The following is a 23,568-nucleotide window of genomic DNA, read 5'->3' on the forward strand; positions in this document are numbered from 1 at the left end:
TCAATTCAGAGCCCACATAATCCACTCAACCAATTCCTGCAAACAGAAAATTCCCAATACAGAGTGCACAGAATCCACACAACAAAATAACAGAAAATTTCCAAAACACAAAATTTCCAATACAGAGACCACATAATCCACACAACCAATTCCTGCAAACAGAAAATTCCCAATACAGAGAGCACAGAATCCACGCAACAAAATAACAGAAAATTCCCAAACAAAAAATTCCAAATACAGAGACCACAAAATCACAATAACCCAGAAAAATTAAGCTATGAAAAAATTCACTACAAAAGAAAAGAGAGAGCACTGACCTGAAGTGGATCGGCTAGGACGGCGACGGCGTGGGCTGGGCTTGGACGGCGACGGCGTGGAGAGCTTGATGAGTCAGATGAGAGCTTGCGACGGCGACGGTGATGAGTGAAGGAGATGAGCTGGAGTGCGATGAGTGAAGGAGATGCGGCAACGGACGGCGTGGGCTGGGCTGGTTTGGGACGGCGATGGCGTGGGCTGGTTTGGGCTGGACGGTGACGGACGGCATTGGCGAGGGCTGGTCTGGGACGACGATGGGTGAGAGAGATGAGTGCGATGGGTGAGAGAGAGGAGTGAGGGAGATGCGGCTGGGACGGTGTGGGCTGGGCTGGGCTGGGACGGCGTGGGCTGGGCTGGTCTGTGGCGGCGACGATGATGAGTGAGGGAGAAGGAGATTGAGAGTGACGGTGAATGTGAGATATAAAATAAAAGAATGAAAAAAAAGGGGAAGGAGTGATTATTTTAATCGGGCTGCTGCTTAAAATTTTTTTTTTTTTTTTAGATGAGTGCTACAGTGCACATCTATCTATAGATGTGCACTGTAGCAAATCAGCCAAATATTATGGCTTTGGCTCCACTGCTGTGAGCTTGTTTTGCAATATTGGTGGAGCTAAAATAGCATTATAGCTTTTTAGCTCCACTGTTGCAAATGCTCTTAGGAATTAAGCTACTGCCTAGTGCAGGAGACATTCTTTTTCCATTGGTTGTCAATGAACAATACAGGGGAATTAAACAATTGATTTGGTGATCAACATCATTTGAACAAAACACAATGCAAACAACAATTCCCATCCACTCATTATACAAATGAGAGGGTTGTTTTATATTCACTTCAGCCCCCATGCTTTGGTGCCTAAACCACTCTGGCATTTCACTTCCTAGAAGAACAATCTCATATTTCTCAGTGGGAGAGAGAGAGATCTTAAGGGACTTTTTTATCCCTAAGATAAACCAGTCTATGCAGCTTTGATTGTTAGCCAATTTAAAGCAATTGTGAAGAAAGAGAGATGGTTCCAATAAATCTCTTGATTTTAATTGATCTGGTAACATTTCCAGTGAAACACAACCTTCGGCATAAATGGATTCAATATTCAATGGAAGCTTTGGCAATGATCGAAGACTAGTGCAATTATCCAACACCACCCATTTCAATTTCGAAAGTTGAATGATGCTTTCCGGAAGGCAAACAAAATCATTTCTGCTTAGATCCAAAAGTTCTAAAGAGAATAAGGAACCAATATCATCAGATATTACCTTGAGATTGCAATCGCTTAAGTTCAAGCCGGTCAAAGAACATGCACCTGATAAAGAAGAGAATAGCACATCCATGGGATCAAGACTTCTTGGCATTGAATAAAAAGGGAGGAGCTCATTCCACAATTTATTAGATGATGATGATGATGATAACCCCTTACATTCATTGAAAGACAGTGTTTTAAGATTCTTTAAGAGACCAATGGAAGAAGGGACCTTTCTTATAGCAGTTTTGCTCACATACAACCGCTCTAGACTTTCGGCATTCCCTAGGTTCTCTGGCAATCTATTTAGTTTTGAGCATCCGTAAAGATCGACTAATCTAACCAACTTCAAATTACAAATGGTGCTAGGTAAACACATAAGATTTTTGCAATCCCATAAACTCAATGAATCAAGATTAGTCAAATGCTCAATTGATGTGGGTAGTTTTGTAATTGCAATACCACCCAAGAGAAGTGTGTGTACACGTTTCATGTTTCTCCCGAATTTTGGAATTTGTTTTATTTTTGAGCATCTGGAAAGATTAAGATACGTAAGACAATCCATTTCAAACTTTCTTGGAAGGCTTGTGAGGTTCTTGCATCCTTCTAAATTAAGAATAGTAAGCATTTTATGAATTCCAATTGATGGGTGAATCGTACGTAAATTTATACAATCTTCAAGAACCAATGTCATAAGATTTGGGACTTTAATGATGTTTGGGGTTTCAATAAGTTTTTGAGATTTTGTCAGCTTGATAAATTTCAACATCTCAAAACTCTGTTGAAAGGCAACCAAAAAGAAAAGTGTAAGAACATTAGCTTCAAGTCTTCAACAAACAAACTTAATAAATAAAATTTTTATAAGATTACCTAAATTACCTTTGTTCCTTTCCAAAGCCGTTCAATGTAGCTACAACACATGCAAAGTTCAACAAGCTCATTTGATTGGAAACTTGATGGCAGAGATGTCCCGTCCCTTCTTTATGCACATCCATATACATAGCCAGACACAAAGGTGTACAATCCGGTCCAAATCTGTGGTTCTTTAAGTTCATTCACTGTAGGTTCTCTTACTTGCTCTAGTGGCTGGCAAACGCCAACCAAGAGGGGAGAACAAATAGCTCAGGAATCGACTGATTCCGAGCGGACTCGTGGAGCTGCTGCTTGGATTATCGTAGAATAAGAGGAGCCATCTTAGGAAATCTTTTTGTATGACTCCGCCCCTCGGGCATGAACGTCGAGCTCGTGAGCTTCCCTCGCTCAACCATATCAATGAACTTCGAGAACGATTAAGAATTTAAGAAACAAAATCCGTAGTATGCTCGAAAAGGGCTTTTTCATGATGATATACCAATTGTTGTCGTTTCTTCGCGGCTGGTTCGGAACGCTGGCTGTTATTACAATACGTCGTTAGTTAACATTCGATCTTTCCTAGAAACGCGCTTCCTGTTAGTAGAGAGGAGGAGAAAGAATAGAAAGCTTATGATGAAAAAGAAAGTCAAAGCATTATTACAAGTGCTACAAGATTGGTCACTGCGCCAAGCCTACTGCCCTTTCCAATCAAGAAATCTTAAGCTATTGGGAAGATGTTTAAGATCATTCGTAAGATGAATGCCACAAATTTTGAGCAATTTTAGATATTGCAGCTTAGCAAAGGCTTCGGGATTCCAATCTACCATTTCTGGTACATAAAATTCTAGTACTATGCCTTGAACTGCCTCTGTTCCCTAATAATAAGAATAAGAGAGATTTGTATGAAATGTATTATTACTACACTATTATAATTTAAACTCCATTATTCTTTAAAAAAAAAAAAAGATATGCTGAATAATATGATAAGATATATGCTTAGTTTCTCTCATACCCTTTACTGTAGTTTTTGTCTGCACAAACAAAGGGGATTAGTGAATTGCAAAATGTAGAATGACCAAACTTACTCTATATTAGACTGTGTTAAATAATATAAAAGAGTATACACTCAAGTTTTGAAGGTAACCTCTTACCTTATTATTTGTGAGTACATTGTTAATGTCCCGAAATGACCATAGTTTGCTACGCTTTCCAGGTTCTTTAGGGCACTCTTGATAAACTATATCCCTACCCATTTGTTGTAGTAAATCATGCATCCACAATCTATTGCCACAAACTTTTATGAGAGATTTCTCAACAAGAACCTCCATTCCAACATTAGGGGAAAGGTGAAGATAAGCTAGTATTTTTACTACATCATTTTTGATCTTATGATTAAAGAAACACACAATGTGTAGGAATATTTCCTTCTCTACCTCATCAAGTCCATCAAAACTTATTTTAAGTACTTTGAGAATTTCATTATTAGGAAATTCTTTAAGCTTATTTAATATACTTTTCCATTTATCAATACTTCTACTGAACAAAAAAGAACCCAAAATCTCAATAGCTAAAGGAAGACCATTAGCATAATACACAATATCTTTGGATACCTCTATATAATCCTTGGGAGGATGGACTTTTTTAAAAGCTTTCAAACTCAAAAGATGAAGAGCTTCATTATAATTCAATCCTTCAATGTCAAATATTTCTTCTACTTCAAGTATTTCTAGTAAATGTCTATCCCTTGTTGTTATGATAACTCTACTACCTGAACCAAACCAAATACGCTTCTCAGCTAACTTATTTATTTGGTCTAATTGATTTACATCATCAAGAATGAGAAGAATTCTTTTATGACATAACCTATTCTCGATCACTGAAACTCCATGACAAACATCTTGTATACTCATACTTTCATTGAAAATTTGAAGAATAAATTGTTCTTGTAATCACACTAAACCCTCTTTTTCATAAACTTCCCTAACATTTGCAAGAAAACAACAACCTTCAAATTTATTAGAAACCATATGAAAAACAACTCTAGCAAGAGTTGTTTTACCAATTCCCCCCATTCCCCAAACCCCTATAATACGAACATCATTTAATCCCATAGTCAAACATGACTTTAATTTCTCCACTCAAGAAATTATCCCTACTTGGTCTTTGATATCTTTTGAGCATGCATATGTCAATTTATGCCATAGCTCTCCCACAATGTTTTGGAAAATTTTTTATTCTGGCCTGCAATTAACAGAGAACAGTATATTTTGAGTTCAAACCACAAAAAATAGTCCGAAAAGAAAAGAAGTAGAAATCCAATGTTTTATTATGTTAAGTGAATAGAAACTTATAAGTTAAATGGCTTAAGACAAAATAGAAAGAATCATGAACATGTATGTAGGTATGCTTATGGTTTAAAACAAGATTAAAGATAAGGAAGAGTATTTTTTAATTATTTAAGAAAGAAATATGTCAAATAGAATTAATTACCTATTTGCCTTATTATTATTACAACTATCATTAAGCCCCTCCCCGCTATAAATGTAGTTATGTGTATACTATATGAGAATACTACATCCACAATATTTTTACAACACTTTTACAATAAATCATGAGTGGTAAGTTGTTATTGGTTCTAAACTTCTAATTTGAATCCACAACTTAAATTACTTTTTTGCCCACTCATAATAGCTAATAACAACCTATCACTTAAGATTTGTTCTGAAAATATTGTGGACATAGCATTTCTCATAATATATTGGAGTGAAAGTTCAATAAAAATCCAAATCATCATATATATTAAACTAATGTGCAAATTATTTTAAAAATCAATTACGAATCGAAATTAGATTCTAAATGAACTCCAATTTTGTTTAATTGTCCACTAATTTGATGCCAAGTTTCCTTTTAATTGCCCACTAATTTGATGCCAAGTTTCACTATATTTTAAAGGGGTTTCAATTTGTGCCTTGCGTCATTCAATCTCTCATTTTGTATAAAATTTCTTTACATGTATTTTCATAAATATAAACTTACAAAAAAAATCATAGTAAAAGTATATTATATTTATATGTAAAACTTTGAATGCATAATACTTGCAACCTATTCAAGACAAATTTTAAGTGCTTCTAAAACTACTTCTAACCCTTTTTATATGGATCCCATATTAAACCACTTCTAATCTATTTAAACTAATCCGGATTTTCTTTTAAAAACAAAAAACTTATTATTGGTCGAACTATGAATTTTAATGAAAAAGTACATGATGCTCTAAAACTTGGTTATTCATATATTATTTTAAAAATGAACACTTGAAAAAAAAAAATTAATCACAATAAAAAAAATTAAGTTAAGAAGTAACAAATTTTTTTTTTCATTTTTTATTTTATAAACTAAAATAAACAAGAATTAAAAATTTGCCAGTTTGACCAAATAATATTCTTAAAATGATATTTTAAGAGTTTTTTTTTTTAGAAATAATTACAACATGCTGCTAACCCCGCAGCTCGAACCCTTTCCCCCCTAGACCCTCAAGCACTTTGTGCATGCGGAGGTGCCAATTCAACTACAAGGAATGGCCATCATAATATTAAATTTATGTAAAAATTATGATATGCATCTAATTATATTTATTGTAAATGTATCTATGCTAAGGTTACAAGCTAATTAGATTCCAATTACACTTTAAGTTTGTGCCAAATATCATATCAATTAGATTTCACATTTTCTAATTTTGTGTGAATTCCCTCTGATCTAAACTACTTATAGTGTGTTTAGAACTATGTCAAGCCGAATTAAAATCACTTCTACTCATTCTACTTGATGCCTAGTAAAAACTAGTACACTCATTTTAACCATTTAAAGTTTTCTTTAAAAAAAAAAACCCCTATCATATCTATTAAAAAAAACTATCATTAATTTAATTATAAATTTCTATGAAATTTTTTACTATATTCTAAAAATTGTCTTTACCTTTTCATTACCTCTTCATAATAAATCAACTTTCACAACTTACATGAAAAATATAAATAGTTACACGAAAATAACAAAAATTAGGTTAAGAAATATTAATTAAGTATAAGAATAATTCAGCAAACAATATGTTCTTTTAAAATAAAATAGGGCAATTAATAATGAATAATTTACATCTCTAGCAAATGTTATCAATTCTAGAACGTAATATTATTAAAATAGATAGGAACCTCTAATATGTATCTAATTAAGTTTATCATTAAATGCGAATGTACTTATAAAATAAGTTACAAGCTAGTAAACAAATTGATTTGAAGCTCTTTTTTCAATAAAATTTTATTTTGACAAATTATTTTTTGTAAATATCATTAATTCCTACATGTAAGGTTGAATTTATTCAACCATCTAATTGGCTTTATTCCGTGCCAAATTTGCTTGTAATTCAGCATTTAGTAACCCTGTATTTAGGTGGGTTTGATGTAAGGGTAGTGAGTGAGATAGAGTGATGATTGCTCAAGAGTGTGCAAGAAAACAGAGACTCGTGGCTTGGCCTCGCGGGTGACTCGCAGCTGCAAGCTGCCAGACGCAGCACACGTGCTAAGCATGCTGGAAGGTGAACAGTCATGCAAGCTGGAGCACTACAGGACAAAACAGGACAACTGGCCATACGGTTATCTCGCGATTGGATCTCGCGACTTAGTCAAGCCGCGAGGTCAAGCCGCGAGCCACCCCTGTTTTGTAAAACCTGACATTTCACATTCCTCTCCCACTCCAGTATAAATACCCCTTTTACCCACGATTGTAAGAGAGCTTCTAGAGAGAATTTTGAGAGAGAAACCCTAAAGAAAAACAAGATTGATTCACCCACAATCTATACATTAGAGTCTCTTCAAATTCCTCAACTCTCTTCCTCTCCATTGTCAAATCCTTGAGAGGCATTATACCAAACCTGATTCTCACCATTATCATTACTGTGAGAGAGCTGTTTGGATTTCTGGGAAGCAGTTAGGAAGGAACCAATCTTCATTGGTTGATGCTACGGTCTAGTAGCGGAATCCGGGAAACTAGAAAAGAAAAAGGTTCGGCGCAACCTCTTTAGAGCAAGAAGCTTGGAGGGCTTAGGTGCACTGGGTAAATTAGGCTTGGAGGGTCTATTGCTGTCCATGTATCCCAACTATATTTTCTAGTGGATTGTTTACCACTTGGAGGGCGGCGGAGAGGTTTTACGCCGAGGGCTTCGGTTTCCTCTTCGATAACACATCGCGTGTTGTCTTTGTGTTTGCATCTTCCTTCCTCTCTATCTTTGCCTTTTTATTATCTGCTGTGGATTGTGTTTTGTTTCGGCTTAGATAATTTTTACCAATTCCATATTATAGCTTATGTTAAGTTTCCGCACACTAGTTGTTTGACATATTGCTTGAATTGATTAAGTTGTAATTTGGGGGTCTAAACGTTCAAGGGTGTTTTTACACGTTTTTGAACTTTCACTTGGTATCAGAGCGGGTACACTTGTTGTGGTTTTATTACCTAAGTGTGATCCTAGACCCCTGTGTTGTGGTAGTTGTTATGGAAAATACCATGCTGAATTGTAGCTTAAGTATTTGTGAAAATGACTCTATGCATATGTCTGAAGGGTGTTTTACTAATGATCTCGTAGAGTTGTTAAAAACTAAGAAACATGCTAGAGTATTTGTTCACATGCTGGAATATCTTGAAAATCAGAATCATGTCTTACACAGTAGCATATCTGAATCTAAATCATTGATTAAGAAATATAAAAGAAAGAATAGAATGTTGTGTGAGATGATTGAGAATCTGAAAATGAAAAGACAATCTGAAAGAAGCATGAAAACTGATGATGAGTTTGTGTTTGAAGGTCAAGAATGTTTGTCACATGTGAACCTATTTGTGCATACCTCATTGAAGGTGTTTAATGCATGTTTGTGGTATCTTGACAGTGGGTGTTCTCGCCATATGACAGGGGATAAGTCACTGTTTAAGACACTCAAAGAAAAGGTTGGTGACTATGTGACCTTTGGTGATGGAAGTCATGCTCAAGTCCTAGGCAAAGGAACCATTGAGATACCTGGTTTACCGCTGTTGAAAGATGTGCTGTACATAAAAGGGCTGAAGGCAAATCTGCTGAGCATCACTCAAATTTGTGATGATGATTTCCTGGTACAATTCTCTAAGAAGGAATGCTTGATCATCAATGAAGAGGGGATTTAGGTTTTGGAGGGAAATCGAACTACAGATAACTGTTATGGAATAGTTCCCACGGCACCCATATCGTGTAGAAGTGCTCGTGTGGATATGTTGGAGCTGTGGCATCACAGATTTGGGCATGCCAACTTCAAACAAGTAGCAAAAGTGTCCAAACTTGAAGCAGTTGAGGGACTTCCTAAGTTTGGAAAGGTGAAGAAGACCGTTTGTGGTGCATGTCAAATGGGGAAGCAAACTAAGGCAAGTCATCACAAGGTGAATGTGATTGCCACTTCTCGGTGCTTGGAGTTACTTCATGTTGATCTAATGGGGCCTACCAGAACTGAAAGCCTAGGGGGGAAGAGATACATTATGGTCATTGTGGATGACTACTCAAGATACACTTGGGTTGAATTCCTTAGAGAAAAATCAGAAGCATGTGAGAGGTTGGAGATTCTGTGCAAGAAACTACAAAACGAAAAAGGGGTCCCCATTGCCAAAATTAGAAGTGATCATGGGAGGGAATTTGAGAATGCAAGATTCGAGTCCTTCTGTGAGAAGAATGGAATCAAAAGAGAATTTTCAGCCCCCAAAACTCCACAACAAAATGGAGTGGTAGAGAGAAAAAATCGTGTGATTCAGGAGATGGCAAGAGTCATGTTGCTTAACAAGTAAATACCTCAAAAATTTTGGGGAGAAGCTGTCAACACCTCGTGTCACATTGGCAATAGAATTTTTTTCCGAGTTGGTACAAAGAAGACCGCCTATGAGATATGGAATGGGAAGAAGCCTAGAGTGAAGTATTTCCGGGTGTTTGGAAGTAAATGCTATATCCTAAATGATCGGGAGAATCTTGGGAAGTTTGATGCGAGAAGTGATGAGGGTATTTTTCTTGGGTATTCTACTACGAGTCGAGCGTATAGAGTGTTTAACAAGAGAACAAAGACTGTGATGGAGTCCATAAATGTCAAGATTGATGATGCCTTATCTAAGGTGGAGATGATTGATGATGTAGAAGGGCCGAGCACCAAAGAGCCCGATGTTGAGGTAGAAGCTTTGGATATAGAAGGTGAAGAACCTATACCAGAAGTAGAATCGACTCCCATCAACCCAAGAATGGAAACGAGATTGATGTCTAGAACATCAAGTCCTCTTACTCCTCCGGAAGTTCATCCTCCTATCTCTCGAAGTGATGAAGTCTCCACATCAAAAAGGCCATCTTCAAGAGTTATCAAGAACCATCCGGAAAGCAACATCATAGGATCTCTTGATGAAGGTCTTCGCCTTAGGAAAGGAAACATTCTGTTAGCCAATCATGTAACATATCACTGCTATCTTGCACAGTTTGAACCAAAAAGGGTTGAAGAGGCTCTTCAAGATGAGAATTGGGTTGAGTCAATACATGAAGAGCTGAATCAGTTTGTGAGGAATGATGTGTCGGAACTTGCTCCAAGGCCTGAGAACGTTCACGTTATAGGCACAAAATGGATTTTTAAAAACAAAACTGATGAAGATGGAGAGATAATTCGAAACAAATCTCGGTTAGTAGCTCAAGGATACACTCAAGTAGAAGGAGTAGATTTTGATGAATCTTTCGCTCCTGTGGCAAGACTCGAATCCATTCGAATCCTCATGTCCATTGCATGCACTTTGAATTTCAAACTCTATCAAATGGATGTAAAGTGCGCATTTCTGAATGGATATCTAAATGAAGAAGTGTTTGTTGAGCAACCAAAAGGATTTGAGGATCCTCACTTTCCAGATCATGTATTAAGATTGAAGAAAGCCCTTTATGGCTTAAAACAAGCACCTAGAGCCTGGTACGATCGTCTTACACATTACCTTCTAGATAGAGGTTTCAAAAGAGGGTATGCCGACCGAACTCTGTTTGTCAAAAATGATGAAGATTATCTCCTTGTGGCACAAGTCTATGTTGATGACATAGTTTTTGGGGCAACCATCGAAGATCGTGCTACTGAATTTTCTGAGGAGATGAAGAAGGAATTTGAGATGAGTATGGTGGGGGAACTCACATTTTTCTTGGGTATTCAAGTCAAACAACAGAAGGAGGGTATATTTGTATCTCAAGAGAAGTATGCCAGAAACATTGTCAAGAAGTTTGGACTAGACTCCAAAAAACATGCCTCCACTCCCATGAGCTCATCCACTAAATTGAATGTTGATTCGTCTGGAGTCGAAGTAAGTCCTACATTATATAGGAGCATCATAGGGAGTTTGCTCTATCTTACAGCCAGTAGACCGGACATTGCATTCAGTGTTGGCGTTTGTGCCAGGTACCAAACTAATCCGAAGGAATCTCACCTGACTGCTGCTAAGCGAATCATTCGATATGTGAATGGTACTTCAAACTATGGTCTGTGGTATTCAAAAGACTCAAATGCTTGTCTTGCTGGGTATTCAGATGCTGACTGGGCTGGCAGTGTAGACGATCGAAAAAGTACTTCAGGCGGTTATTTCTACCTTGGTAACAATCTTGTCTCGTGGATGAGCAAGAAGCAGAATTCCGTGTCTCTATCTACTGCTGAAGCAGAATACATCGCTGCTGGAAGTTGTTGCACTCAGCTTCTTTGGATGAAGAAATTACTTCATGACTATGGAATTCCTCAAGAAACGATGTGTGTCTTCTGTGACAACACCAGTGCCATCAATCTTTCCAAGAATCCTGTCCAGCATTCAAAATCTAAACACATAGAGATACGTTACCATTTCATTCGGGATCTGGTAGAGGAAAGAGTTGTGTGTCTTGAGTTCATACACACCGACAATCAAAAGGCGGATATCTTCACCAAGCCTCTCGATGGTCCACGGTTTGAATCACTCCGTAAGACCATTGGTGTTGGTACAATTCCTTGACTCTCTTGTGTGTTGTGTGCTTCACATATTTATAATATGATAAGTTTGTTTGTGTTGGGGCACACACTTCTTTGTTAGCTCTTTGTGCAGCATGTTTATTGTTTGTTTGTCTATTTGTGAATACTGTTGCGTCTTTCTATGTTTGTTCAATCTTTTTGCTTTTATGTCAAAAATCCAAAAATCACATAAAAAAATTAGAAAATCAAAAAGTTTGATTGACATTGTTGAGTTTTTGTCTCAAAACTTGTTTTGCCTTGTACCTTTGTGTTAATGACTTTGTGCATTTTCGAGCATTACTTGTTTCTTTGCACTCATATCTCTGTGGGAGAAATTTTGAAATCTATGTGATTGTTGTAAATAGATCTTCAAACTTGTCATGAATGATTAGTGAATGGTTTTGTTGATCTTGAGACATGCATAGACTTGTGTCTATATATCTTTCCACTCTTTATTTTGTTTTGCTAAAAAGAGCTCACCAAACGTAAATCTCCAAATGAAAAGAGATATTGAGCTGCAAAAGCCTGTCGCACATTCTAGTATTCGACTAGGAAAAAGGGTAAGCGACCTTATATTAAAGTGAATGTTTATTCAAAAAGCCAAAGGCTTGTTCTTTAAAGTGAAATGTCATATATCACTCTCACAATGAGAGATGATTGTCTCAAAAGATCAAAATGATCATATGTTATGTTTGAGAGTGGAGTCAAATGTAAAGCTCCAAGATATGTTATCAAGTTGTGTGGGAGGTCATATATACATATTTCTATAATTGAGATGGGTCACATGATCTAGTGCTAATTGTGCATGTCTTGGTTGAATTGATCATTGAAGCTTCACATTTAGACTAAGGACTATCTCATTGTTGATATCCACACATAACACACAAGTTTATGTTTAATAAATGCCATATTCATTTGTGTGATTGTACTTGATGAAATGTGTTTTCACATGCTCAATCTTTGTTAATTCAAGCACAAAAAGATTTTTGAGTGTTTTAGGTGTTTTTGGAAAGTATTTTGTTTGAAAAATCTGAAAATTTCAAAAATCCAGTTTTGCCCTGTTTTGGCTGCTCAGTCGCGGGTATGTCAAGTCGCGAGCCTCAGTCGCGTCTTCGCGGGTCATTTTTGGCGACTTGTTCGCGAGTGGAAGGTCCAGTCGCGAGGTTTACTCAGAGATTTTCGCGGCTCAGCTCGCGACTCACTTGCAGGTAGACCTTCCAGTCGTGAAGAACACTTAGAAAAATTTTTCAAATTTTTGTCCTTGAGTGTTTTGGCGGCTTGATCTGGCAACTTTTTGGCGACTCATTTCAGTCGCGAAAAACGCGTGTTTTGGAAATATAGGGACAATTTTTAAATTTTTTTGTTTTTCCCTCGATCTTTTTGTGACTGTTCATTGTCTCTTTCATCTGCTCTTACCCATTCACACCGTGCCTCCATTTTCGATCTCCATTTTTGCCTCTTTTCAGCTCAAAATCATCGAGTAACAGGTATGGTTTTTCTGTCTTGAACTCTATTCTACTTCTTGTTGTGGTTTTCCCTCTGGATTATTCGCATTTGATTGTGATTTTGAGATGGGTTTTTAGCTCAGCTAATACTCTTTGCCCATGCTTAGCTTATGGAAGCTTTTGTTTCTGTTTTGAGCTATTTTAAATTGTTGGTTTTGTTCTTCATCATGTGCTTAGCTAGGGTTTGCTATTTGTTGGTTTATCATCTTGTCTGATCTGCTGTTGATGTGTTGTTTCAAAGTGATCCTGTGTTGAATGTGGGTTCTTTTTCAGCTGATTGTGTGGTTTTATTTTGACCCTCTCTACTATGTAGTTCAATTTGGGCCATTTGTGTCCCTCATTGCTATTTTCTGGTCATTTTCATCCAGCTATTAGGGTTTCTTCATTATCCCTAAATTTCCACTAACCCACTGCTAATAAAGTCTGTTGGATTGTGTTCTGTCATTTCCTTTGTTCATAATACAGACTAGTCATGTCACCATTCAAGAAAGCCGCTGTGAAAGGAGGTAGTTCCAAAGGGAAGGAACCCGTAATTGATGTTGATGATTACCCACCTCAAACAAAAGGGACTCGCTCTTCATCAAAGAGATTCGATCCCAACAAGTTCAGATCCTATGCAGCCTATCAGTCTCATGAGAATTACTTTCAAAATGCAACACCATTACTAGAAAGAACTGTGGATCAGTCCTCACTTCATGACACTGACATTCCGAAATGGTTTGCTCACAAGGACTGGAATTACCTTCTCTCTGATCTGGATGACGCGTATGAAGATTTGGTAAAAGAATTTTATGCCAACGCAATTGTGGAAGAAGATGAACTTAAGTGCTGGGTTCAGAAAAAGAGCGTTTCTGTCTCTCCTGCATATCTGGCAAAAATCCTTCACATCAACAGACCAATTTTCCGACATTCACCAGTTTATGATGATCTCTGTCCTGATGAGGAGCTTCTCAAAGAAAGTCTTGGTCAAGACTTGGAGTTCTCACCCAATGGAAAATCCATCAGTGTTTCCTCTCTTTCTCCAAAACTGAGAGTGCTTACAATTGTGATGTTTCACAATTTGTACCCTTTATCAAGCACTGGGTATATGAACCTCGGACGTGCTTTGTTTCTTCATGATCTAATCTCTGATGTGGAAATAGACATCTGTGCTCATATCTTTCATGTTCTGTGCAAAACTGTTCTTCAAACTGAGTCTCGGACATGCATTCCTTTCTGCTGTCTTATTTCACGGATCTTGAAGCTCAAGGGAATTTATCCAACGGCAGATGAATCTCCTCTCTCAAAACCAAGTCCAATCAACATGCGTACATTCAATGCAAGCATTGGACATAGTCGGAAGAGAGCCAAACCAGAAACTTCTGCATCTTAAAGTGGCTCTCATTTCAGCACTCTCTCCTTTGATGAGAAACTTGATCGCATTGTATCTTCTGTCCACGAGTTGAATACAAAGATGTCTGGACTCACAGCTTCTCTACACCATCACAGCACTCGATGGGATATGAAGTTTACCTCTCTTCAAACTCAATTGGATCAAATTCAGAGAAAGCTGGAAGAGGATGAATAGCCTATTCCATGACAAAAAGGGGGAGTGATAGGCCTGATCAGAGGGGGAGGATATTACCTAAGGGAGAGTGTCTTTACATTCTTCTTCAGTTTAAGTTTTTAGTTTAAGTTGATATATTGTGTTTTGTAAACTGTTATATGGTGGTTTGTACCCATGTGCTTTTGTAAGCTTTTAGGGTTAATGTTTTATGCATAGTTTGTAGGCTTTATGGTATGTAACTTGCTTAATGCAGCCTTTATGCTATGTTGAAATCAGTACTTTAATCTAAATGTCTTGCATTTTGATTTATGTACTGTCACTCTTGTGCCCTTGTAGGATTGTTCCTAGATGCATATACCTTGTGTATTATGCATTGGTTGAGTGTTGTGCATACAAGTATTTTGCCTTGTGCTTGTTAACTTGTATGTCCTTGTGTTCATTCCAAGTGTGAATGAGCACTGTGATCACTACCTTGTGGTGTTCACTTGGTTGATCAAGCCAAACTCCATCTTTGCTTGATCACATATTGCCTGTTTCATATGCATTTTATGATTTTCTGCTTACAATGATCATGGTGTATTGTTGTGTTTCAGGAGTATTATGTTCATATGATTCAAGTGCTTCACAGCTTCTAGAGTTAGGTGTGAGTGAGTTTTGTTCAATTGTTCCCAACTCACATGTTAAGTCTAGAGTCTGTTTTAGGGTTTTGTCACGGAATAGCCAAAGGGGGAGATTGTAAGGTTGAATTTATTCAACTATCTAATTGGCTTTATTCCGTGCCAAATTTGCTTGTAATTCAGCATTTAGTAACCCTGTATTTAAGTGGGTTTGATGTAAGGGTAGTGAGTGAGATAGAGTGATGATTGCTTAAGAGTGTGCAAGAAAATAGAGACTCGCGGCTTGGCCTCGCGGGTGACTCGCGGTTGCAAGCCGCCAGACGCAGCACACGTGCCAAGCATGCTGGAAGGTGAACAGTCATGCAAGCTGGAGCACTACAGGACAAAACAGGACAACTGGCCATACGGTTATCTCGCGACTGGATCTCGCGACTTAGTCAAGCCACGAGCCACCCCTGTTTTGTAAAACCTGACGTTTCACATTCCTCTCTCACTCCAGTATAAATACCCCTTTTACCCACGATTGTAAGAGAGCTTCTAGAGAGAATTTTGAGAGAGAAACCCTAAAGAAAAACAAGATTGATTCACCCACAATCTATACATTAGAGTCTCTTCAAATTCCTCAACCCTCTTCCTCTCCATTGTCAAATCCTTGAGAGGCATTATACCAAACCTGATTCTCACCATTATCATTACTGTGAGAGAGCTATTTGGATTTCTGGGAAGCAGTTAGGAAGGAACCAATCTTCATTGGTTGATGCTACGGTCTAGTAGCGGAATTCGGGAAGCTAGAAAAGAAAAAGGTTCGGCGCAACCTCGTTGGAGCAAGAAGCTTGGAGGACTTAGGTGCACTGGGTAGATTAGGCTTGGAGGGTTTATTGCTGTCCATGTATCCCAATTGTATTTTCTAGTGGATTGTTTACCGCTTGGAGGGCGGCGGAGAGGTTTTACGCCGAGGGCTTCGGTTTCCTCTTCGATAACACATCGCGTGTTGTCTTTGTGTTTGCATCTTCCTTCCTCTCTATCTTTGCCTTTTTATTATCTGCTGTGGATTGTGTTTTGTTTCGGCTTAGATAGTTTTTACCAATTCCATATTATAGCTTATGTTAAGTTTCCGCAGACTAGTTGTTTGACATATTGCTTGAATTGGTTAAGTTGTAATTTGGGGGTCTAAACGTTCAAGGGTGTTTTTACACGTTTTTGAACTTTCACTACACTACTTTAAATGGAATTAAGTATGATTCGATTTCAAATCTCTTCTTCAATCTAAAACAAAAATATATATATATATATATATATATGTTAAATTAAATTACCCATCCTGCAAATGCCACCCTGAGAAATTGGCCACTTCTCTCAAAGTAGCTCTCCGTTTCTGCACCTTCTTTTTGTTCTCCTTTTTGTGTTTAACAAAAGCTTCTGCAAAAGTTCCTGTCTGCTTTCGTACATCTGATGGATCCACTTTATAAAAAATAGGTAGAATTGTCATTCTAGTCTCTTTCATGCATTTAATGATCTTTGCAAGTTCATCTAGGCACCATATTGAAGATGCATAGTTTCTTGAGAGAATGACAATAGCAAATCTCGATTCTTCAATTGCTTTCAAGAGCTTTGGTGAAATTGGTTTTCCTCTCTCAAGTTTTTCATCATCTCTAAAGGTAAAAATGCCTTTTTGTTTCAAAGCAAAATATAAATGGTCTGTAAAACCATTGCGTGTATCCTCACCTCTAAAATTGAGGAATACATCATATGTCCAACAAGGTGTGAGAGAAGAAGATGATGAGGCTCTTTCAGTGCCCATAGAAGGCATTGAAAATATTCTGATAAACTGTGAACCACAATTTATTAGATAACAAAGTACATTCAATTAAAATTGAACAAAAAATTAGAAGGAAAATAAATAAAAGAGATGGATTCAAGAAAAGTGAGAACTTAGGATTTGGTGAATCACAAGGATTATATAGCTCTAAAACTTCTTGAAACAACGCCACCGGATATCTGATACTAGAAGAAATTGTAAACTTTTATATATAAATATATATATATATATATATATATATATTCTTTTTTCTTTCTTTTTTTATTCTTAGGCAATGTCCTATCTATTGTGGTTTTTGACCAATTTAAGTTCTATTCATATTGCTTTCATTCTATATGTTCAAAATTCAGATACTGTTATGATGTGATATCCATTGTGCATGATTTCTTTATCTTTTTGATATGCCATTATGATGTGATTAGCCTATGCAATGGTCGTTTGTACGCACATTATATAGGGGGGAAAGTTCATCTCATTTTCAGATAATTCTTTTTTTTTTTTTTTTTTTTATGTGACAAAATTTAAACATATGGCTCTTTATATGCTGAAATTGCTGGAATTAACTCTGAAATCCTGCAATTGAAACAATTGGTTCTATTACCTAAGTGCTAAACTTGGCCTAAGTTTAGCCTTCTTAGGCCGTAAATGAGCTGAGCAAAACCAAGTACTTGTTTATTAAATTTTATTTTGAACACAAGCTGAGCTTACTCATGACTCATGAGCTACTTGATTAATTTATTTTTTTTTCTTATTTATAGTAAAATCATTACTAAAATGTTTTACCCTTCACAAATCTATGATTTATTATTATTATTATTACAAATGGATTGTTTATATTGTGAATAAACTACAAATAATAGTTTTATATCATATGAACTATTTTGCCAACTTGTATAACCTAATTTCAAGTCTATATAAATATATTTTTAAAAATGTATACATATAAATGTATAGAATTATATATAATTAATTCAAGCCCTATTCACAAACACATTATTATGTTTGAACTTGACCTGTTTAATAATCGAGCCTAAAGTTGGGTTTGAGCTTAGCCTGTTTACTAAACAAATGAACATAAACAAGCTCCCAGAGCTTGGTTTATATACAGACATACCCTTGAGCTTTACTTGTCTTCTTTTAGAGTAGTGGTCATTTTTTAGATGGCAGTACTAATCTTTATCTTCTACGGTGAAATACCTGTAAATATATTGATTTTTGTGTTGACCTTGACCCATTTGTTCAAACATGTGAGAGTGAGACATATTCATGTTTGGATTTCAACGAATCAAAATCTTTCAGTGGTGGTGCTGGGATGAATATTCATTGGCTATTTGGGTTTTTCCTTTTTCATTTATATTCGTAACGGAACTAAAATTTTAAAACTGAAGAAAAAATTAGAAGGAAAATAAATTAGAGAAGAGGAAAAACAATTTGTTGTGGATATTTTATTACAAGGAGAGAAAAATATAAGACATGGACGTGTGCAAGAAAAGTAATAACTTACGGATTTGGAGAATTGCAGCTATTGGCGGTTGTAAAGCTCTAAAACCTTTTGAATAAAGACTGTTTGTTTTTGTGCTTAGGCAATGCTCTCAAATATGATTCCAACACCTTTTCTTTTATCCCTACTACACGGACTAGTTATTATTCTTTGAATGCATTTACTCTTGACTTTGAATTTCGGTTTCTTCAAACCTGTCAATTAGGATGGACTAAAACGTGTCACATGAGCTTTCTTTGATTGCCCGGCACTTACTCCACTGATCATAAAAATAAATCAAAATTATAACTTTACTAGTGTATAATCTCATGTATATGTATCGGGTATATTTAAAAATAATCACAATTATACATATATATGATTTAGAATCTAATTGGATTTGGACTTTTCAATTTTGCACCCAATAATTCACTTGCCACAAAAATTACAAAATTAGATAAGACACAAAAATTTTATTCCAATTGAAATCCAATTTATAATATAATTGGATTTAGACTATTCTATTTTTGCACCTAATAATTCACTAGATACAAAAATTTAAAAGTTAGATGGAACACATAGTGCAAAATTGGACTCCAATTTAGAATCTAATTGAACTTTCTCTAAGCTCTCTCTCTCTCTCTCTCTCTCTCTCTCTATATATATATATAGAATATGCTTTTCATAATTTTCATAACATAAAATCTCTAAAAATCACTAAAATGAAAATCAAAATATTATCAGACTTTGAAACTTATATATATTGAGATTTGTGAAGGCGAAATTTTATCAAATCAAACTGTTGAACAATTAGACTCTTTTCATAATGCTTTTATGCTATTATATGCTTGACAATATGTTTAACAAGTTGGTCACTTTGGTTTGGTGGACCAAGCATTAAACAAATGACACAACCCCTTAGAGGGAATGTGCAGAATAGCACAGTGAAGAGGGAGAATATCGTAAGTTAAGATGCGTTAAAAAGAATGTTGAAAACTAGGATCTCGAGTTTTATAGACTCGATTTCAATCGATGGATCTCGAGTCTTAGAGACTTGAGTTCTAAAAAGCAAAACCTCGATTTTGTACTTAGAGATCTGAAGAAAAACAGAGGAAGAACGATTCAGACAAACAGAGGAAGAACGATTTGAGGCACGATCTGAAGAAATGAAGAGACGATTTGAAGAGGAAGATCTGATTTGAAGAGGCACGATCTGGTCTTCAGATCTGCCATCGAAGAATGAAGAAAAATAGAGGAAAAACGATTTGAGGCACGATCTGAAGAAACAAAGAGACGATTTGAAGAGGAAGATCTGATTTGAAGAGGCACGATCTGGTCTTCAGATCTGCCGTTGATGAACAAAGAACGATCTGACACTTTGACGAACACGAGGAAGAAGAAGTAAAACTCGAGTCTCAAAAACTCGATTTCCACTTGGAACTCAAGTTTTAGACACTTGAGATGCTAGTTTTTAACATTGTTTTGAAACGTGACAATTAACTAAAATTTTTAATATTTAATGTTATTTGAAAATAAAATTCCAACCCCTTACATTAGCTGTAGTATCAATTAAACAAGAACAATGATTACTGGAATTAACTCCGAAGTCCTGCAATTGAAACAATCGGTTCTATGCTTGTAAGTGTGGAATGCTAATTTGCATCTTCTAGGGTGGAATGTTTGTAAGTGTATTTTGCCATTTAATGGCCCATCATTAGCAAAGAGTGACATAACATTTTTTGTTGAGATGGCTCCTATCATATTTTGGAGTCATTAAATTCTTTTCAATATATGTTTTATACTAAGGTTATATTAAATTTTACAATACTGAGTTTTTAGGGGCCATAGGATTTTTATTTATTTATTTATTTTTTTAAATTTGGGGAATGGGGACAATAGGTGTAGCTTCATGGTTATCTGCTAAAAGCATGTAGTGTGTTCTACTTTGGGCCACTTCCAATTTCAGGGGAAATTATCTCATGGAGCCAAGTAAATTCTATGCACTTTCTCCTTTTGATTTTTGTGTTGACCATGACCCATTTTTCGTAAAGATGGTACTAGGTCAACTACTTCGTTGGTCTTCAAGCCTAGCCCACTTTCTACGTTCTTGGAAAGAGTACAATAGGATATAACTCCTGCATTGAAGTTTTGTTTGATACTCCCTCCGTTCCATTTTGTTTGTCCTGTTTGAAAAGTCAAACTTTTTAAGGGAACATCATTTATTGTTTTGTCTACCTTTTGAAAATGTATAAATTTCCAAAACTACCCTTAAATAAATTTATCAAAAAATTGAATTAATAAATTAATAGGGGTATAATAGGAACATTAGTAAATTAATGACTTTTATTTTTAGAAACAGGACAATATTTTGGGACATCCTAAAATGGAATAGAGGACAAACAAAGTGGGATGGAGGGAGTATTACTTTCTTCAAAGTAGACATCATTATAATGTGGACTGCATGATTATTTTTAGAGTAAATGGATGACCAATAATGTATGCAGTAACTTTTACTAAAAATTCAACCTGTTTTCTACGTTTATTCTTAACATTAGAGCACTATCATCAGGGGTGTCAAATGTCAAATATTTGGTATTTGACACACCAAACACCAAAAAACCACTCTTATCAGGTGTTGTAAATGCCAAAATATTTGGCATGAGTGAACTGAACAGTCTTAAATATGAGAGTGTACGGACAAAAATTGTATAAATTTTAATATTTTTTATTCTCTTTTCTCTCTCCTCTCTCTTCACTTTATTCTTTTCTCTTCTCTCTCATCGGTTCCCTCTTTGTTACCTCTGTTCCTTTCACCGATTCCTCTCAATCTCTCTCACCCTCTGAAGCCGCTGCCGCCGATCTTGCCTATAGTCCGACTCGCCCAGCTACTGTCAATATCGTCAGCCGCCATCGATCTCACTCACGGTCTCACCTTCTCCAGTCATGGCCAATCTCACCCTGAGGCTGTCGTTGATCTCACCCTTTTCCCTCTCCTCTCTATCCGCCTTTCACTCTGCCTCTCTCTAGTTGTGGATTTTTTTTTTTTGGGCTACAATTTGGGTTGATCTGATATTGGTGAGTAATTGTGGCGGTTGTGGGTTGATTGTGGTGGTTGGTTTGCAGTAGAGGTGGGTTGTAGTGGTGGTGATGGTGGGTTCTAATATGATGGGTGAGCTGTGGGTGATGGTGGGCTGTGGGGATGGTATGAGTTTTGTGTTTGTTTTCTAAATTGTAGGTGGCAGGTGGTGGTTCAGTTGATTTGGGTGGTGGTGGGCTGTGGGCTATAGGCGGTGATAGTGGCAGTGGTGGTGGTGGGCTATGGGGGTGATGGCCGGTGGTGGTGGGATGTGGTTGATTTGGTTTTTGTTTTTATTTATTTTTTTAATATAGGTGGGTTTTATTTATTTATTTATTTTTAATGTGGTGTAATATTAAAATGGAAGATTTGATATATAGCGAATTGTAAAATGATGTGGTAAAATAATAAAGTAGGCTTTTGATGTGTCAAAATGACATTTTTTTTATAAAAGAGCTGATGAGAATGCTCTTATATTGTTTAGTCTTGGTCCACTTTCTACTTGTTTTTTACTTTAGTGTTTAACCTAATGGTGACTTTAGTCTTTCAGTTTCCACACTTTTGAAAAGAGGTAAATATGACACACTGACAGATTAACCTAATGGTGACTAATATACAAGGCTGGCCCAAGGCCTCACAACAAAATTTTAAAAAAAAAAAAAATCCCTATTAAAAAAAGGCCTCATCTCCCTTCCTAAAATGCCAAAAATTTTATAAAAATATAACATTTTTTAAATAATTGATACTTTTTTTTTAAGAGTGATGCTAAAAATATCACAAATTTTACTATAGGTTTAATTGACATATCACCAATCACAAAAGAAGTAATTCAAATACAAATAAATTAAGTGTTGAAATTCATCAATTATAGTCATTATCACATTATATTGTGAACTTTTTATAATATCTTTAGTATTTTTTTTCTTCCATTTCTAACAAGGCTTCCAAAATAGGAGACCAATAGAAATTTAAACCAATTGAAACCCTAAAAAAAAAGATGCTACAAATGTGATAGATCATCAATGATGACTAATCTCCTCTAATAGTTTGAGACCTTAATTTTTGTAAATTAATCTCTTACAATGACACATACCAAATAATATCTATCTATCTTTTTCTCTATAAAATTAAAATTTAGATTACAAATGGACTTGACTATGCATAGTCATATCCAAGTTAAAGTAAGTTTCTTTTTAAAAAAAAAAAAAATTTGTTAGTTCTTTTTGTTTAAATTTATGGTTCAACTGTGATATTCAATCCTCTAAATGAAATTAACCTTAATTTAGTTAATATTATTCACCAATTTCTATATTTACATCAAATTAATGTTTACATATAAAAATGCCCTATATAAAATTTTTGTCTTAGACCTCAAATTTTCTTGGGTTGGCCCTGCTAATATTCATCAACTTGTTAAACAACATTACTTAGGACATGACTATGAGCTGGTAAGGAAAATTGTCTTACAACTTAGTTTCTTTAGAGTTAAATTTTTCAAGTTATACGTAATTTTCATCTTCATATGTACAATTATCTTTTAAATTTATAATAGAAGACAGATACCATCTTAAAGTTACATTGTTACAACGTGAACTGTTGCATCTCAATAAGACAAATTGTTTTCGCATTGAGGTTTTTTAATCACAAAGAATAACTGCACATATACAACTACTATCTTAGTATATTATGATACTCTACCACTATTTATGTTTCCGAACCTTGAATTGAAACTCAACTTGCAATTTTCTTCTCCTTCTCATTGTTCTCACTTATTGAATGTCACAATAAATAAAGTAAAACGAAAAAGGCGTGCAAAATAAAGAGAGAGAAAACAACGAAATTTGAATTGAGGAAAAAAAAAATCACTCGATGACAATTGCAACCAGAGATATAACTAACATACTAGCCGTTGTAACTCTAACAGAATTAACAGAATTTACAAATAACGTGGAGCCAATGAGGCATTGACATCTGGCAAGGACCAACAATGACAAAACAATGTTGCTTCGTAAAATAACAGTAGTAACTGAAGACAAAACGACGTCGTGGCAATAAATAAGAAAAGCGGTGCTGTTT

General features: G+C 35.8%; 1 protein-coding gene across 1 annotated transcript; it reads right to left on the reverse strand.

Moving 5' to 3' along the window:
• Positions 1-4,315, reverse strand: LOC126699814 (disease resistance protein RUN1-like). The gene is made up of 5 exons (XM_050397792.1): positions 3,557-4,315; positions 3,418-3,436; positions 1,383-1,616; positions 124-152; positions 1-36 (listed from the first exon to the last, which is right to left on the reverse strand). Exons 1-5 carry the CDS (start codon positions 4,313-4,315, stop codon positions 1-3), a joined length of 1,077 nt encoding a protein of 358 aa, XP_050253749.1.
• Positions 4,316-23,568: the final 19,253 nt, after the last annotated feature.

The sequence above is a fragment of the Quercus robur genome, chromosome 9 (assembly GCF_932294415.1).
Source record: "Quercus robur chromosome 9, dhQueRobu3.1, whole genome shotgun sequence".
NCBI lineage: Eukaryota > Viridiplantae > Streptophyta > Magnoliopsida > Fagales > Fagaceae > Quercus > Quercus robur.